The sequence below is a fragment of the Stenella coeruleoalba genome (assembly GCF_951394435.1).
Source record: "Stenella coeruleoalba genome assembly, chromosome: 1".
Taxonomy (NCBI): domain Eukaryota; kingdom Metazoa; phylum Chordata; class Mammalia; order Artiodactyla; family Delphinidae; genus Stenella; species Stenella coeruleoalba.
This window is the reverse complement of record NC_137169.1, coordinates 57588600-57607647: the sequence shown is the minus strand read 5'-3', so window position 1 is coordinate 57607647 and position 19048 is coordinate 57588600. Positions and strand designations below refer to the sequence as shown.

The 19048-nt window shown below is 40.3% G+C and overlaps 1 protein-coding gene across 1 annotated transcript in view; it reads left to right on the top strand.

The window, feature by feature from the left end:
• Window positions 1–12718: 12718 nt before the first annotated feature.
• SLC35D1 (solute carrier family 35 member D1) overlaps window positions 12719–19048 on the top strand; it is a 54099-nt gene continuing 47769 nt past the window's right edge. Inside the window, exons 1-6 of the mRNA XM_079913419.1 lie at window positions 12719–13124; window positions 13962–13995; window positions 14093–14179; window positions 14865–14932; window positions 16448–16519; window positions 17104–17172. Of these exons, the coding sequence (XP_079769545.1) occupies window positions 12922–13124; window positions 13962–13995; window positions 14093–14179; window positions 14865–14932; window positions 16448–16519; window positions 17104–17172 (533 nt within the window). The 5' untranslated portion in view covers window positions 12719–12921. The remainder of the gene's footprint in view (window positions 13125–13961; window positions 13996–14092; window positions 14180–14864; window positions 14933–16447; window positions 16520–17103; window positions 17173–19048) is intronic.

Genomic DNA, 19048 nt, shown 5'->3' with positions numbered 1-19048 from the left:
GACAGACCAGTGGAACAGAATAGAGAGCTAAATAAATCCATGTGTGTATGATCAAATGATCTTCAACAATGGTGCCAAGACTGTACAATGGGGAAAGGATAGTCTCTTCAACAGATGGTGCTGGGAAAACTGGATATTCATATGTGAAAGAGCAAAATTAGAGTCTTATATTACACCATATAGAAAAAAATCAACTCAAAATAGATTAAAGACTTAAATGTAAGTCCAGAAATTATGTGATTCTTAGAAGAAAACATAGAAGAAAAATTTCATAACATTTGTCTTAGCAATGATTTCTTAGTTATGACACCAAAAGAACAGGAAACAAAAGCAAAAATAGACAAGTGGGACTACATCAAACTAAAAAGCTTCTGCACCACAAAGGAAATGATCAGCAAAGTGAAAAGGCATCCTATGGAATGGGAGAAAATACTTGCAAAGCACATTATGTGGTAAGAGATTACTATCCAATATATATGATGAACTCCCACTAATCACTAGCAAAAAAACAAATAACCTGATTTTAAAATGGGCAAAGGACTTAAATAGACATTTCTCCAAAGAAGACATTCAAATGGCCAACAGATATATGAAAAGTTGCTCAACATCAGGGAAAGGCAAATCAAACCACAGTAAGATATTGCCTCATACCTGTTAGGATGGTAATTATAAAAAACAAAACAAAAACAGAAAATGAGTATCAATGAGGCTATGGAGAAATTGGAAACCTTGTACACTGTTGGTGGGAATGTAAAATGGTGCAGTCACTATGGAAAACAGCATGGAGATTCCTCAAAAAAATTAAAATTAGAACTATCATGTGAACCAGCAATCCCACTTCTGGTATTTACCCCAAAGGCCTGGAAACGGGATTCCGAAGAAATATTTGCACTACCATGTTCACTGCACCATTATTCACAATAACCAAGACATGTAAACACCCTAAATGTCCTTCAATGGATGAATGGATAAAGAAAAAGGTATATCAATATAATGAAATATCATTCAGCCTTTTAAAAGAAGGAAATCCTGTAATATGTAATAACATGGATGAAACTTGGACATTAAACCAAGTGAGATAAGCCAGTCACAGAAGGACAATTAAACTGCATGATTCCACTTATGTAAGATATCTAAAGTAGACAAACTCAGAAGCAGAAATTAGAATAGTGGTTTCTGGGGGCTGGAGAGAAGGGACAATGAGGAGTTGCTCTTCAATAGATACAGAGTTTCAGTCATGCAAGATGAAAAAGTTCTAGAGACCTGTTGCACAGCAATGTGCATAGGTACAGTTAACTATACGATACTACATACTTAAAAGCTTGCTAAGACAGTAGATTTCATATTATGTGTTTTTTCCTACAATTAAAAAAAACCCAATTTGCTGCCAAATCCATGATTACAGATTTTCTCCAATGTTTTCTTCTAGACATTTTATACTTTTAGGTTTTATATTTAGATCTATGATCTATTTTGAGTTAATTTTTATATAAGGTATATGGTATGTGTTGAAGTTCATTTTTGTTTGTTTGTTTTTGTTTATGGACATCCAATTGTTCCAGCACTATCAAAAAGACTATTCTTTCTCTATTGAAATTGTGTATCTTAGGCAAAAATCAATTGACTGTATTTGTGTGTCTATTTTGGGGCTCTCTATTCTACTCCATTGATCCATATGAATATCTTTATGTTAGTATCACACTGTCTTGATTACTGTGGCTTTATAGCAAGGCTTAAAAATGGGTAGCATGTGGGCTTCCCTGGTGGCACAGTGGTTGGGAGTCCACCTGCCGATGCAGGGGACACGGGTTCATGTCCTGGTCCGGGAAGATCCCACATGCCATGGAGCGGCTGGGCCCGTGAGCCATGGCCGCTGAGCTTGTGCGTCCAGAGCCTGTGCTCCACAACGGGAGAGGCCACAAAAGTGAGAGGCCCACGTACCACTAAAAAAATAAAAAAATAAACAATGGGTAGTGTGGGTCTTCCACCTTTCCTAATTGTTTTGGCCATTCTCATTCATTTACCTTTCCATTTACATTTTAGAATCATCTTGTCAACATCTACAAAAAAAGCTTGCTGGAATTTTGACAGGAATTGCATTAAATCTATAGATAAGTTTTGAGAGAATTAACACCATAATGATATTGTATTTTCCAACCTATGAACACAGTATAGCTCATCATTTCTTTAGTTATTCTTTCATTTGTTTCTTCAGGGTTGAGAGAGACCACTTTGCTAAGATGAAATTTGAGTTAAGATCTGAATTAAGCGACAGAATGAACCATAGAGATATGTGGAGGAACTGTATTCTAGGCAAAGTACAATAAATTCAAAGGCCCTGAGGCGAGTGGAATTCAAGTGTTCTAGGAACAGCAAAGGGGCCATTGTGGCTGAGTTGACAGAGGTGGAGTGGAAGGGGTAGAGGGTGAAACCACAAAGGTAACAAAAGGCCAGACCACGTAGGGCCTTGTAAACCATTATAATGTTTTGAATTTTATTCAGAATAAGATGGGAAGTGATTGAACAGTTTTGAGCAGTGGTGTGATATTTGACTAATATTTTATGTTACTTTGGGTGCTTTGGGGAGAAAGGATTAATGAGGAATGGTGAGTACAAGATAAAAGCAGGGAAACCATTGAAGAGACAATTACAATATTTTAGCAAGAGCAGATGGTGACTTGGACTAGGGGGCCAGTAGAAGAAGTAATAAATGTTGGAATACGGATGGACAGTCGGCCCTCCATACCTGTGGGCTCCACAACTGCAGATTCAACCAACTGTGGATAGAATATATTCAAAAAAAAAAAAATCCAGAAAGTTCCAAAAAGCAAAACCTGAATTTGCCCACACTGGCAACTATTTACATAGCATTTACCTTGTATTCGGTATTATAAGTAACCTAGAGATAATTTAAAGTATGTGGGAGGGTTAATAGCTTACAAGCAAATACTGTGCCATTTTACATAAGGGATTTGTGCATCTTCGGATTTTGGTTTCCGTGGGGGTCCTAAAACCAATCCCTCTCGGGTACCAAGGGAAGACTGCACTTTAAAGATGTAGTTAATGGGATTGGCTGAAAGTTAGCTATGGGCTGTGAGAGAAAAAGAGGAGTCAGAGATGACTCCAAAGTTTTGGACTTAAGCAACTGGAAGAATAGTTTCCAACAACTCAGTTGGGGAAGACTGTGAGAGAAGTTTTGGAAGGTGTTTATCTGGTTTAGAAGGCATGAGCAGGGGAAAAATGATTCTTTCTGAAATCTTTTTCACCTTTGAATTTTAAGCACAGAATCTAAGGATTTGCAGCCTATGATCCACGTACACTGCAATAGCAACCATCTGTAGTAACCAGCAGCCTGTGCATTGTGGTCTGAACATGAATGGTAGGGGGAAGGCAATAGGCAGAGAGTAGGAAAAGACTATTCCAATGAGTAACTCAATTTATCATGTCTCTTAAAGAGCATGTAGGAATGGGTGTTACCTGAGTCTGTGGGTAGGGAAGACCTCACTGAAGAGTCTCTCTTTTGAGACCTGAAGCAGTTAGCCAGAGGAGGGAGGTGGGGTTTGTGGGAATGGGGGTTTAATCTGTAAGTCAAGTGATGAGCAGGTGCAAAGATCCAGAAATGAGAGGGTGTATTTGAGGAATTAAAGAAAGTCAACCATGAATTTAGAGCAGGGAGAGCCAAAAGGAGAAAGCTGTGAAGTAAGGCAGGAGATAGATTTTATCCTGATAATTAGATCTGCATTTTACAGAATCGCTGTGGCTGCTGTGTAGCTGCTATGTAGAAAATGAATTATAGACCCACAGTCATCTGGCTGAAGACTAGTGACGATGTCGTTGCAGTAGTCTTGGTGAGGGATGAAGATGACGGCAGTGGGTTCAGACTTGGGAGGTATTTAGGGGACTATATATGGCAGATGAGAAGAGAGAGGCCCTGAGAGTAACTACTAGGCTTCTAAGGTGAGCAACTTGGTGAATGGTGCTTCCTTTTACTAAAATGGGGACGGCAGTTATTAATTGTCTCTCAGCTCCAAACTTTGCACTAGGTTTGGACCACCCTTCTCTATTCTGCTTTGTGAAGCTGGTGCTTGTATTTTGCAAACCATGCATCTGCTTTGCCAGCTGGCTCTGTGTTAGGCCCCGTCATAGGTGGTGCTAGAGGGAGATAGCAAAGCTGGAGGAGGAAGAAAAAAATGTCCTTTCCAGTCTGCCTTCTGTTAGCAATGCTCCAGCAACAAGTCTTCAGCCCAGGAACAGCAGGGCCTTCACATAGCAGCGGTGAAAGCCATTTGCGGTTTTCCCTGAATTTGCAGGGCCAATCTATTAGTGCCTCTCAGAGCCCACAGCATCAGCCAGTTGGTGCTTCCTCCTCAAAGGTCTGGATCCCAGGCTTACGGGGAGCCTTTTCTAAACTAAAGATTCCGGTATCAGCTGAGCAGCATCTCTTCCTCAGAGGTCTGTGTTTTAGCTGCTAGGGTTCCTCCTATAGGTTTTAATAATTCCAGTCTCCTCCCATTATTCCCCCTTCCCTTCCTGCAGTTGCTACCTCCATGATACCTTGGAGGGTTTTTTTTTTAAACCTTGAATTTGATGAATTTATTTTTATTTATATTATTTATTTTTGGTCTCATTGGGTCTTTGTTGCTGCGCCAGGGCTTTCTCTAGTTGCAGCGAGCGGGGGGCTACTCTTCATTGCGGTGCAAGGGCTTCTCAGTGCAGTGGCTTCTCTTGTTGCAGAGCATGGGCTCTAGAGCACAGGCTCAGTAGTGGGCTTAGCTGCTCCGTAGCATGTGGAATCTTCCCAGACCAGGGCTCGAACCCGTGTCCCATGCATTGGCAGGAGGATTCTTAACCACTGTGCCACCAGGGAAGTCCCTAGTTAATATTTCTTTATATTAGATTCTCTCTAATCAAATAACTAGTGTTATTTCTGTCTCCTAACTGGACTCTGATTGATACAGAAATTGTTACTAGGAGTGGTTCCAGGAAACAGACCCTAAAAGATGGGATTTGGGGATTGGTTTGGATTTGAATGTAGAGCTGAGCACCTTGCTAATGGGAAATGAATACTGGTTACCCATGTCATGCAGAAGTAGCATGATTGATTAAATAATCACCTGTAGTTGATTGTGAGGAAGTGCCTGCTGACCCAAGTGCCCTGGAGCCTGTGCCTGCTGCACTTGACCATCACAGCAGTAATTATGACCATGAAGACTGTGGTGTGGGATAGATTCTTCTGAGCGGACTAAAGCACTTACAGAAAGAAAGTATCAAACTCAGGTCCTTATACTCTCTGCTTCAGTTTCATCAGAGAGCTAGAGAAATTCTATGGCAGCTCTAAAAGAATCTCTCATTTCTTGTAGCTACACGACTGGTAAATAAATAAAACAAGTATAAATATATACTTGTCCAGTTTACAGAATTTACATCAGTTGAATTTACAGCTTTGCCATGTCTCTTATGAAGAAGTTAGGAAAATGATAGGGAAGCAGAGGGACCCTAAATCTTGAAGTGGGGATACATCCGGCTGGATTTAGATCAAGTTGAGAATTTTGAATTCTCATGAAGGAATGCCAAGGTTTAGGGAGATAGGAATATTGGAGGGCTTTTATCATGAATAATCTACATATCCATCTCTCAACTACATCCTGAGAGGACACTCCCATCATCAACACGTTGAGAAACATCTTTTTGTGTAGAGCATATACATCCTTGAGAAGTTCTGTCATGGCTGTTCTCCATAAGCCAAGCATAAAGGTGGGAAATTTCACTATTGAGGTGGGCTCACTATTTATAATAGAGATGATAGAAGTCTGGAGTATCAGAGGCAAGTAGCAGTTCTTAATCACCAAAGACGAGATGGGCATATTTACCATAAAAGGAAAGCAGTAACATAGTGGTAACCAGAATATTTTAATCCCCAGGAATCTTTGGCAGTGGCTAATTGATTACAACACCCCTACGAATGTAATAGCAAGGCAACCTACTAAAATGGTGCTTAATCTATATAACAGGAAAAGCCAGACTGACAGCAAAAAAATCTAACTTGAGTTTCTAAAATGGAGACTCACAGTCTCTTACTCAGTTTCCAGACATAAGCCTGTTTATAGAACCAGAACCCTTTGCACTGAAGGGGGTGTCAAGTGTCCTTGAGGAAGGCTCCTGTATCATGGTACAAGTATACACCATATCTTCCTCCGAGTCTTCCTCAAAGGGAACTGCAGTGATTTACTAGAGTGACTTCGTACTGGGGGAAAGGACATACGCAGACATTTTGGGGATTATGGAACACTGGCTACTTGATACTAATTCCTGGGCACCCATATCACTGTAGACTACCAGTGAAACTGGGGGCTGAGTCAGGTGACTAGAGTCTTAGCCCAAATCTGAAACACAGTGGGCCCAGTGGGTCTGTAGAGCCACTGTGTGGTTATTTATCCAATTCTTGAATGTATAATTAGAAGAGATGCATGTTTAGACATAACAGATATACTTGGCAACTAGCAAAATCCTCACAATGGCTCTTTGACTCATGGAATAAAGACCATAACTGTAGAAAGCGAAAGCCTCTGGAACTTTCCCATCCTACCGGAACAGTAACAAAAGGGAATAGCATATCGTTAGGGAAATTGCAGAGATTATTGTCATCATCAAAGACTTGGAAAGATGCACGAGTGGTGATACCTATCACATTTCCATTTAACTCACCTGTTTGTCCAATACAGAAGGCAGAGCTTGACAAATATCTGAGAATGATTATAAACTTAATCAGGAGGTGACTCCAATTTTAGATAATGTTTCACATGTCGCATTTTTACTGAGGCAGATCAACACTACAGCTCCTGACACCTAGTATGCTGTATTGATATGGAAAATGCTTTTTTCTCTTCATCAGTTTATTAGGACTGACTAGAAGCAGTTTACTTCTTAAATGGCAGGGTCAGGAGTACATCATCACAGTCTAGCCTCAGGGTTGCATCAAATCTCCTACTCTTTGCCATAATATAGTCCACAGAGATCTTAATCATCTGAACATTCTCATACAAAATCAACTGGTTCAGTATAGGGATTGAAATATGCTAATTGGATCTGATAAACAGGAAGTAGTAAATTTTTTACATTTATTTTTTTTTGGCCAAACTGTGCAGCATGTGGGATGTTAGTTCCGCGACCAGGGATCGAACCCATGCCCCTGGCACTGGAAGCTCAGAGTCTTAACCACTGGACCGCCAGGGAAGTCCCAAGGAAGTAGTAAATATTTTGGATAGTTAAGTAAGACAGCCAGGATCTCAGCTGGTTAGAATTCTTTACTTGATACAATGGGGAACAGTGGAGGAGAAGCAGTTTGCTGGTGTTCAGGGGATAAGGATGAATTTAGTTTTAGACATGTTGAAGAGCCTCAGAGAGAGTCATCCAAGTGAAGATGTTCAAGACACAGTTGGATATACAAACCTGGAGTTCAAGAGAACATACATGAGTAGATTTAGGAAGTGTTGATGGAATGTTAAATCATAACTGAAGCCACGGAATGAGATGATATTATTTAGTGAGAATATGTAGAATCAAATGAGAAGACCCATGACTGAGCCTTGAGGCATATGAAACTTTTATTTTAAAGATATGGTAGAAGAGGAGGAACCAGCAAAGACAAATGAGAAGGGGCATCCAGAGAACCAGGAGGAGTTGCAGAGAGTGTGGTGTCCCAGGAATCAAGGAAAGAGAGTATAGCTAAGGGAAGGGAGAGGGTCAGCAGTGCAAATGCTGTGAAGTGGTCAAGCAAGAGAAGGACTGAGAGTCAGCTGGGTTTACTTCCACGGAGGTCATTGGTGACTTAGGGGTGACCAGCTTCAGTGTAGTGGAGGGGATAAAACTAGTTTGGTTTGAGTTGAAGCGTGATTGGAGGTGGTTGTAGATTGGGCAGAGCCATGTGAATAGGTGGATAGTGAGGCCAGTCAGTTCACAGAGACAGAAGATTCAAAGCTGCTGACTTTGGATAGATTTGTATGAGGTTCAGTTGTAAATAAATTGAGTTTGAAATGTCTCTGTATTTTCAATGCCCAAATTGATGTCTGGTATGGTATTGTTGTGAATGGGTCATGAGTGACAATGATTTTAATAGACTGGTGTTCCTATATCCTGATTATTCTTCATAGCATTGCTAAACACTAAACTTGGCAACTGAAGGAGGTAATGGCATTGTGAGAACTTTAGAAGCAAGTATGTCCACCTACCCCAAATAAGGCAGGGGTGTCCAGTGGAGGAGCACAAACTGAATGTTGAATGGACTAGGGCCAAATCTGTACAGTAACTTAGAGCTGTGAGACTCAGGGCATGCCTAATACTTCCACTAGGCCTTTGTTTTCCTGTTTATAAGTTGTTTCACCATACCTACTTCCTAGAGTGGTAAGGATGCAATAAGATAATGAATTTCACTTGCAGCACGTTGCCAGGCCACCCATCAGTCGTCATTGAGGTCATTCCTTCCAGCCCAACACAGAGAAGTATAAGGCACTGCAGAGAAGCTGCACGCTACTTCTTTGCACTTTGGTTCTCAGAATTTTAAAAGCATTGTTCAAATAGGAAACACCTATGACCTTTGCTCCCTGGCTATAGCATAATCAGTGGTACAACACAGTATGTTATTGGGTATGATCTAGGCTGGCTGATCTAGTGAAACAAGAAATTGGTGAACACCAAAAAGGCCAAATAAATTCCAGTATAAGAAGAGCAAGTGAGCCAGGGCAAATTGAGAAGTGTAGGGAAAAGTACTGATCAATATCCTTTATGGAGAAACATGATGGCTAAAGCAAAAGACATGATTTAAATACAAAGAAGATTTTTCTGCTAGTAATTACACCTAGCAACATATAAAATATATCAATCTACAATGTTGACATTTCCAACTAGAGTAGGCTTGTATATCAATGAGAACATTTAAATCCAGTCTTTCCAATCTTGTACAGCTTTTTAAGATATTTTTTAAACTTTATTAAATTTTATCAGATAATGTATAAATTTCCCATATATAATTCTGTGATTAATATTACTAAGGTTAGGAAAGAGGTTTGAGTACCTAAAATACCTAAAAGTCTAATTCCCTATAATAATACCCTACTACAGTATTGGTACATATCTTTTTTTTTATTGGGGTATAGTTGCTTTATTTTTTCTTTTTATTTTTTTTAAAGATTTAATTTTATTTATTTTTGGCTGTGTTGGGCTTTCGTCGCTGCGCACAGGCTTTCTTTAATTGCAGCGAGAGGGTTGCGGCTGTTTGTTGTGGTGCACGGGCTTCTCATTGTGGTGGCTTCTCTTGTTGTGGAGCATGGGCTCGAGGCACGCGGGCTTGAGTAGTTGTGGCACGTGGGCTCAGTAGTTGTGGCGCACAGGCTTAGTTGCTCCATGGCACGTGGGATCTTCCCGGACCAGGGCTCGAACCCGTGTCCCCTGCACTGGCAGGCAGATTCTTAACCATTGTGCCACAGGGAAGCCCCTTAGTACCTATCTTATCTCTTATTATCTAATGAGAATGTGTCACTCCTCTACACTTCAAAGCATTCTACTGAGGCTCCACAAATCATTACTGGAGTTAAGAAAACCCAACACAGTTCTTGGCCTGTCTATGGTAGGTCTTAGTGTATACTTGCTAATAAATTACATAATCATGCTGAGAAAAACAACAGTAATTGCTTGGATCAGTACTTTTTAGGAGATTTATTTTCATTCCATTTTGTGTAATTGCAATCGATTTGTTGCAGAAATTTGTACCTGGCATTTCATACTCCATAGAGTAGCACTTGAACTATTATCTGGCCTCTTTCACTGGTTTCCATTATCACCGTCTGACTTTTTAAAAGGAAATTTCCTTTTCATACAGTGTTAGTGGTAATATAAAATTGGTACAACCTCTTTGGAGATCAATTTGTTCATTCTAATAATTTTTTTAAAAAGTAGTCTTTAATTAAGCAATTCCACTTCTAGAAACTGATACCTGTACAAAGTTGAATGGACAAGGATAATCAAAGCTGCATTGTTTATAAACTGAAAAAATGGTAACAACTTAAAAATGTCTATAGGATGGACCACATCAATCATGATGCATCTAGCTGATAGAATTCTCTGCAGCCATTAAAAAGAATGAGGTAGAGTTTCTTTACTGCCACAGAAAGGCCTTCAAGGAATAAAAAGTGAAAAGAGAAAGGTTGCATAATCATAATGATAATGATAGTAATTATTATTAGGAACATTTGTAAAGTGTGTACTATATTCTAAGCATTTAACTTTATTAACTTACTTAATTCTCATCACCACCCTATGAGGTGGGTGCTATTGTTATCCCCATTTTACAGATGAGGGAACTGAACCACCGTAACATCAAGCAACTTGCCGGAGATCACAAAACTAGTGTCAGAGGCGGTATCTGGTTTGAGCATCAGTGTTTCTACCTGGTTCTCTTCATTTATGTTAAAAAATGTGTAACAATACATGTCTATAAATATATGTGTATGTATATATATGCATATGTGTGTATATGTATTTGTATAGGCACAGAAAGTGGCTCTAAGCAGAGCCTCGAGATGGTTAGCAGTTGCTTTCTCTGAAAAAATGGGTAGGGGTGAGAGAGGAAGAGAGCAAGATAGTTATGCGATACAAGTCTCTTTTGCTTGTTTGCTTTTGTAATGAGGGACATTATTATTTTAATAATAATTTTTTTCACAAGGGATGTTTCTCAAAATATAATTTTCTAGTTATTTTTCTTCTGCTGCCAGCAGTTAAGGAAGAAATTTGGCCACTTCTTTCATTGTTGAAAAGTTATACCATTCACTGATTCATTTAGCAAAAACATCTAAAGTGTGCTAGATGTCCCTGCCTCACCCAGCGCTCAAGGAGCTCACTGTCAAGTGGAACAGACTGACATGTAAACATATAATTCCAGAGCCTCTATAAAGGGGATGCACAAAGATGCAGTGGGAGAAGCACAAAGGAGAGATGTCATTTCTGTGGAGGGCAAGGAGAGGCGGTGTGAAGGAAGGTGCCCAGAGAGGAGATAATATTTTGCCTAAATACTAAAAGAAAAGTAACAGTTCTTCAGGAGACAGTGGAGAGGAGGGAGAGAAAAAGCACCCCAGATTTAGGGAATATGGGAGTAAAGACACAGAAGTAAGGACACAGGAACCCACATTATTCTTCAGGGAACTGGGTGTAGTTTGATTTAGCCGAAGCCTAGGGAGGAAAATGTAAGGACGGCAGGAGCCATGTCACCTAAGGCCTTGTGGACTGTGTTAAGAATTTCATTCTGTGTGCCAGTTTTTCCTAAGGAGCAGTCAAAGAACACAAGTGTCCCCAGGATAACATAAAATATATAAATCAAAAGATATACGTACAATGGAATATTATCTAGCCTTGAAAAGGAAAGAAATTCTGACACATGCTACATGTGGATGAACCTTGAAAATATGCTAAATGAAATAAGTCAGACACAAAAGGACAAATACTGTATGATTCTACTTATTTGAGATACGTAGAATAGTCAAATTTACAGAGACAAAGTAGAATAGCGGTTTCTAGAGGATGGAGGGAAGGAGGAATGGGGAGTTATTGTTTAGCGGTTTCATAATCTCAGTTTGAGATGACATGAAAGCTCTAGAGAAGGGTAGTGGTTAAGATCTTGTTTCACAACAACATGAATGTACTTAACACCACTGAATTGTACAATTAAAAAGTGTTGAAATAATAAATTTTATATTATGCATATTTCACCATAATAAAAACCAGGTAACGATGGTAAATTTTGTGTTATGTATATTTTACCATAATTTTAAAATATGGAAAAATATTTTAAAGATATAGACAAAATATTTAGATAAATAATTCAAAGTTATTTTTCTGCCTTGACATTAAAATTAGATATGTCATTTCTTTGTTTAAGCTGGTAATAATGATTTGTTTCTCTTATATGACAATGTCTACTGTTTACTGAAAACCAGCTTTATATCCAGAGATGAGGAGATGTAGGCTCAGAGAGTTCAACTAACTGACCCAAGGGCACACAGCTAGTGAGGGGGCATTTCTAGGAAACCCGGAATTGGAACTCAGCTCCTAACACCTTACTGTTTTCACCAACCCCCAAGCCACTTTATTATCTTGCTACTTTTTGGATATGGCAGTACAATCTCAAAGACGGTATTGTATGGTGTTTTCTGGGTTCAGAAGCCGTAAGAAATCTGAGGCAACGCAGACTGAAATATTGAACAGTTGAATGTTTACTCTTGATCCATATCTGATACTTTTTAAGGGCTTAGGCCCTCTGCAAGAGAGACAGAAATAGCGTTCGAGTGAGGCTAGACGCACGCACATTGTTAACTACTCAGTCAGCCACCTGTTACCGATTGGAGGAAGGTCTGTATTTTGGTTGCGGCAGTTATCTGGAAAATACGGCTCTCAGCCCCCCAGCCGCCAGCCTCCGCATCCCAGGTACGCGGCCCCCGAGACACCCGGCGCGGGCTTGCGCGCAGGCGCTAGCCGGTCGCTTCCTTCCGCGATTGTGCTGTGCTGCTAGGCTTCCTGGTGTCCCCGAGTGGTTCCCCCTAAGCTTCTTCTCCCTCTCTGTCCGGGACTCAGGGTCGCCACTGCCCCTTCTACGGGCCCTCTCCAAGCCCTGCCCAGGCCGAGCCAGGCGCGGCCCCTACCCTCTGACCCCGCGTTGCACAATGCCCGATCAAAGTCCCGGGGCGTGTGAACCACAGCGTCCCTGCCCCTGGGCGGGGGTGGGCGGCGGCCGCGCGGGGAGCCGAGGCGGCGGCGGCAGCCGGCCCAGTACACCGGCCCTGGTCCCGCGAGTGTCCGCGAGCTGCCGCCTCAGACCCCAGCTCTAGTCCGCCCTGCCGCCCGCCGCTCCCCTCGCAGGCCGCCGCCGCCGCCGCCATGGCGGAAGTTCATAGACGTCAGCAGGCCCGGGTTAAAGGAGAAGCCCCCGCGAAATCCTCCACACACAGACATGAGGAGGAGCTGGGGATGGCGTCGGCCGAAACGCTGACCGTGTTCCTGAAACTGCTGGCCGCTGGCTTTTACGGCGTGAGCTCCTTCCTCATCGTGGTGGTCAACAAGAGCGTGCTCACCAACTACAGGTAGGGCCGAGGCGGCGGCGACCCAGGCCGCGGAGAGGAGCGGGCGGCGGCGGCGGCTGGGCGCCGGCTCCCTGGACTTTGCCTGCAAAGTTGGAGCTGAACAAAGTTGGGCGGGAGCCGGGGAAGGAGGGAGGGCGGGCGGGCGGCTGATACGCGGCCGGGGCGGCGGAGCCGGCTTGCGCGCCGGCCCGGAGTGGGGTTCCCGCTCCCGGCGCCGAGCTCGGGACTGCCGGGTGAGCGTTCGGGGCCGCGTTCGGAAAGCGCCTGCCCTGCCCGCCCTGCAGCACCCTGGAAACCCTGCCCTTCGGAGAGATGGAGCGGAGTTGCTTCGTGACTTTTTTGACTCCTGTGCACGCCAGGCTGGGAGCCCGGAGAGGGATGCCCGGCCTTCCCCGCAGCCTGGGCTAGGTTCCGGGGCTTCAGAGTTCTCTGACTTCGCTGACAGCCTCTGGGGACCTACGCATCCTCAAGCGCATTTAAGATGATTGTGATGTTGCCACTGGGACCACAAAGGCAGAAGCATTTTTTTTTTTTTTAATGTGTGAAACCGTTCAAGAGATGTATGTCTTCACTTCCAAGACAAGTCAGTTACAGGCAGCCGACTGAAATTGTAGAATCGGACAAGATGAGACAAGTGGCAGCCCGAGGCTACAAAATCAGCGGTGTTGCCTGACAACTGGCAGGGATTTTTCTCAGATTGTCATTTGGATGAGGGGTAGACGTTGGTGTGTTTTGTATCAAAATGCATTGTAAGGTTGCCGATGTGCAAATTGAATTCACCGAGCTCAGGTTTTTCTGACCCTGTGTTTTTTTTTGTTTTCTCTACCATTTTTGTAGATTTCCCTCCTCACTATGTGTTGGACTTGGCCAGGTTAGTTGGAATCTTCAGCATTACGTGGTTTGTGTCGTTAGAACTTCTGAATGTGTCTTTATATGTAGAACAGTGAATCTGTGTTCTCTGTTTACAGATGGTGGCCACAGTGGCAGTACTCTGGGTTGGAAAGGCACTCAGAGTAGTCAAGTTTCCTGACTTTGACAGAAATGTACCTCGAAAGGTAAAAAAGAAAAAAAAAAAGTAATACTTTATGTTCTGAAAAGAAGTCACTATGTATATTTTTCATCAGTGCCTTACATATTTAAAAATTGCAGCCTTGAAATCGCCCAATCTAGAGTAGGTATAATGCAGGCAAAGAATAAATATAGTAATATGTGTTTTTAAAAAGTCCCACAGTCTCTTTAAAGTTAAGAAAAAATGCCCCTAGATCTTGTGTTCTGTTTTAATTATTGAACACTTGCTGGGATTACAGTCATTTTGCATTTTCTACGTCCGTCTAATCTGTGTATCCTGCATTCATTATTCTTTGGGTTTATTTTCTTATTCTTCCATCTGCCTCTGCTTGACTCCACCTGAGGATGAAATGCCTTTCCTTTTTCTGCTGACATCAGAACAATGGGCTCTACATTATCATATTGTAAAGAAAGATGTTGTTGTCCCATGTGCTTTGATCATATTCATATTTGTGTTTCTTTTTTCCCCTCCATTCTTTCTGCAGAGAGCTATTTATCCAGGAGTAATGTTGTTTGGGTGCTTCATGGGGGCCAAAATTGTGTGTGAGAACTAATCTTGTGTTTTAAGTGGAAAGAATTTGATCATATAAACAAAACTGTTTCTGTTTGAAAAGGACCTTGTTTTAGCTGCCTTTATTATTGAGTTTTGTTATCCCTTTTTAAATTTTCTAGACGTTTCCACTACCTCTACTATATTTTGGGAACCAAATCACGGGACTGTTCAGCACAAAGAAACTGAAGTATGGATAACTTTATTTTACTAGTGAGGTTAATATAATGTGTTCTTAAAATTGTACTTGAAAATGTCAAATGTTTAACACATTGTTACTGATCCTGGAAAAATGAAAGGACCAGAAACTTAATCTCTTAAGTTTGAAGAGAAAGAAGTTTTTTGTTTGTTTGGGGTTTTTTTTTTCCCTTCACTTTGATGATAGAAGTCTTAAAATGTTATAAAATACTGTGATGGGAGATTTTCATTATTTTTACAGACCTATAATAGTGAAGGATATATGTTAGGCTTCTGAGATTTCAATTCATGAGTACAATTCATAAATAGTATATTTTAGGCAAATTCCACAAGTAAATTAGATTGTGGATATGAGAACTTTTGTAGTTTTTCTTTTAACATGGGGTAGTTAAAATAGCATCAGATGGAACCCTGATACAAATATGATTAACATTTTACACATGGCCATATGATTTTAGAGGCAGCATTTTCACTTTTAGAAAGAAGCAGTAGCTCTCTACTCCATGACAACACTTATTATCCTCTAACTTCCCAATTCTTGGCTTTTCCACTTAAAGAGTGTATGTATCAAGTATATGGGATGTTAAAAGTATACACATAGGGAAACCATTTAACAGAAACCCATGGCTTCACCACTGTCACGTGAGCTAAACCTCTGGCTTAATGGGTGATTGTAAAACAGAATGGAGAGATCTCTGAGGGTAGAGACCAAGCTTTTTTCATTTCCTCAGACCCAAGAAACTTGACAGAATGACCACAATGGTATTTCTGGTTAAGGTTCCATGGAAGTCAGATTTATCATGGGTGGGGCATCCTTTTACATCTCATTACCCACTTGGAAAGAAATGCAGACCTGCTGCAAAGTGCTGCTTGTATATAGAGTTTGCTCTTTTTCATCCTTTGTCATCTATCCATCCATCCATCTTTTCACAGCCTATCTTTGATTGCCAGTTAAGTATAAGGCACTTTGGGGTGAGATGAGATAGATTCAGAAATAATTATGTTGCAAGACGCTGTATGTTTGATTAGTGCAAGCAGAATGCTCTAGGAGTTTAGAGGAAGACAGGATTACTTCCACAAAAGGACAATCCAGGAATGTTTTATGGGGTAAGATTATCACCGATGTTATTTGAAAGTTAGGGGTAGGAAGGGAGGTCAGTCTAGAAAAGAAAGACGAGGTCTTAAAGACTAACATGATTACTATTCAGGGTGTTTAACATAATAAGCAGGGTAAAATTAAAAGTGTCTGTTATCAGTCTTTGTTAATAGATGTATGTTTTCTACCATTTTATAATTAGTTTGGTGTTTTTCACTTCTGGTAGTTTTATAAAAGCAACCCTTTCAGGCTTTCAGATACTTTCTAGAGAGAAATAAGGATTTAACTTAGTCACAGATTAATCAGCATGGAATTTCCATAATGGAAGGAAGAGATTAGCATTATTTTAAAATACTAGTTTTGGAGAATCAAATTTTATTTTACCTAAATATCTTTGTCTTTTTCCTGCAGCTTGCCAATGTTTACAGTTCTGAGAAGGTTCTCCATCCTGTTTACAATGTTTGCTGAAGGACTTTTACTCAAGTGAGTTAAATTTCTAATATATCTAGTCTTTAACCAACTTTAATCACCCTGAAAAGGTGCCCAGCATATGTAAGATATTACAATTATTTGTGTTGTTTCTACTTTATCTTTTGAGAAGTTTAAGCAACTTTCTCCCTTTGCTGTAGGAGTTGATAGTTTATGGCTTCCTTATGGAAGCCTGTCTGAACATGAGGTATACTTTCAAGAATTCCTATACCTACTGATGCCACTGGTGAAGCTGGGTCAGAAGATCAGTATAGGCTTTAAATAGTGATCATGTCTTGGCTACTTTTACTACAAATGTGTGTGACCATTTTCAACTTAAAGAAATCTGATTAGCAAAAATTCAAGCTCAATAATAATAATAACAAATGGTAAAAATAAGAAAAAATAAGTATACTTACTTATATAAGAAAGTAAGTTTTTGCTTCATCAGAGGGGTTCTTTTAAATATCCAGTTCCTTGGAATCATTTGTTTACAACTTTTTTAAAGAAAACATATATTTTTTGCCTATGTTGCAGAATGAGTCTTTGTAAATAACTAAAGCCACATGTATGTATTTTTTAATTATTTTATTTTGTAGGAAGACTTTTTCTTGGGGTATTAAGATGACTGTATTTGCAATGATTATTGGAGCCTTTGTAGCTGCCAGGTAAGATGGGGGCCTATATAAAACCTATGAGAGTACATTAGAATTTATCAATAATTATTGATAATAAATGATCAATTACCAATAAAGAGAATTTTTTTATAGGCTAAATAAGAATCATGTTTTTGAAAAGTAAAAGACTTTTAAAAGTTAAATCTTTTTGGCTGTATGAAGATTAAGGCTAGCAAAATCAGATTCTTGGGATTCTTAAAAGTTAAATTCATTCTAAAAGTTCATTCATTCATTCAGAAGGTTAAATTAGAGTTTATTATGCTATCTTCTATTTATTGAGCATATACCTTGTGCCATACAGTATGTTTGGTATTTTTACACATATTATTTATGTATTTTTCACAACCACTCTGAAAGGTATGGGTATAATTTTCCTATTTATGTTGAGAAAACTAAAATCTAGGTTCAGTAGCTTGCTCAGGGTCACACAGCTAGTAAATGGCAGAGCTGGAATTTGAATCTGTGCCTGACTCCAGAGCCTGTGTGCTTTTATAAACCATGTGACGTTCTTTTCCTTTGCATGCTGCTAAAGAAAACAGTGTCTCAGAGAAGGCAAATGATAATAAATTATTTGCCTTATGGGAAATAAATAATAGAATTGCTTTATTGGGTTTCACATAAGGTATCACAAATGCCGTAACTTAGATATTCTATTAAAGCTTTTTTCCATTGTTCTTAAGTTTAAAGTGAATGGGGAAAATGTATACCCAAAGACTCAGAAAATTGAAATGATGAGTGGAAGCCTTCTACAACATTTTACTCTGCATGTGTGGGTTTGCTAATGCCGCAAATTCTGCCTGACATTGTATTTTCCATCTGGGAGTTCCAGTGTGCTTCTTGAATTGTCTCATTTACCTTCATCATATCCCTGTAGTATAGGTGGAGGGAAAGTACTATAAGTCAGTTCTACTCCACCCTAACTCTCAAAGTGAAATTTCATTCAAAAACAAAAAAATAGAGTAGTTAGTTACTAGAATTTCGTTATATAGCTGACTGCTTTTCCCTCTAGGTAACCTTCCTCCTTGGAGAAAAATTCTATATGAGCCTCCTACCTTTCTTTTTAAAGATGCCCTACTAATCTTTGAAGCATTTCATTGAAGCTGGTGCTATCTAAAACAGAGCAAAACAACAGGAGTTTCTCAGGGCTAACTCTGGCCTGCAAAAAGTTTCTGAGGCAGATTGCTATCTGGTAGAACCTTTTACTTGGGAAAAAAATTTGGAGGAAGAGAGTCTGGAGTTAGAGGGTTGTCAGGCTCCTTGGAAGAGGGGTGGGTCATTAGGTAGTTCTGCCCGAAATTGCAGTGGCATAGAGCTCCTCAGAAGTCTGTCCCATGCAGTAGTTTAGCTACAAATAGATAACACCTTTGCAGAATCACAGAATGCAGGGCCCCTGTTTTAGCTAGGGTGCTAAAGTATGCTGAAGGCGTACTTAGATTTTCATTTATTCTGTTCAGTTTACTAAGGTCTTGTGCCTGGTGCTCTGCTAAATATCAGGAAACTTCAGTTTCCCTAATCCCACTAGTTACACCTAGTAGGCTCATTAGGCAATTATTTTAAGTATTTGAGTTCCCGCTATGTGCTTAGACACTGATGTAGCCTGATCTCAGAACTAACCACCATCCACACTTCAGAAATTCCACCCAGTGGCCCAACCACCTGTGCAAGACAGCCCTACCTTTTGTGTGAACCTTTGAAAAATGACTGTTAACAGCTTCATTCTCCTTTTGTTTTCCTTATCTGTGAAATTGACCTCTGATGCCTTCTGCTTGCTTCAGATATATTGTAATGGTGAATTTGGTTGGTTCTTTCTTGTTGTCTGACTTTGAATTCAAAGCAGTGTGCTATTAACTGACGTGGTTGATTATTG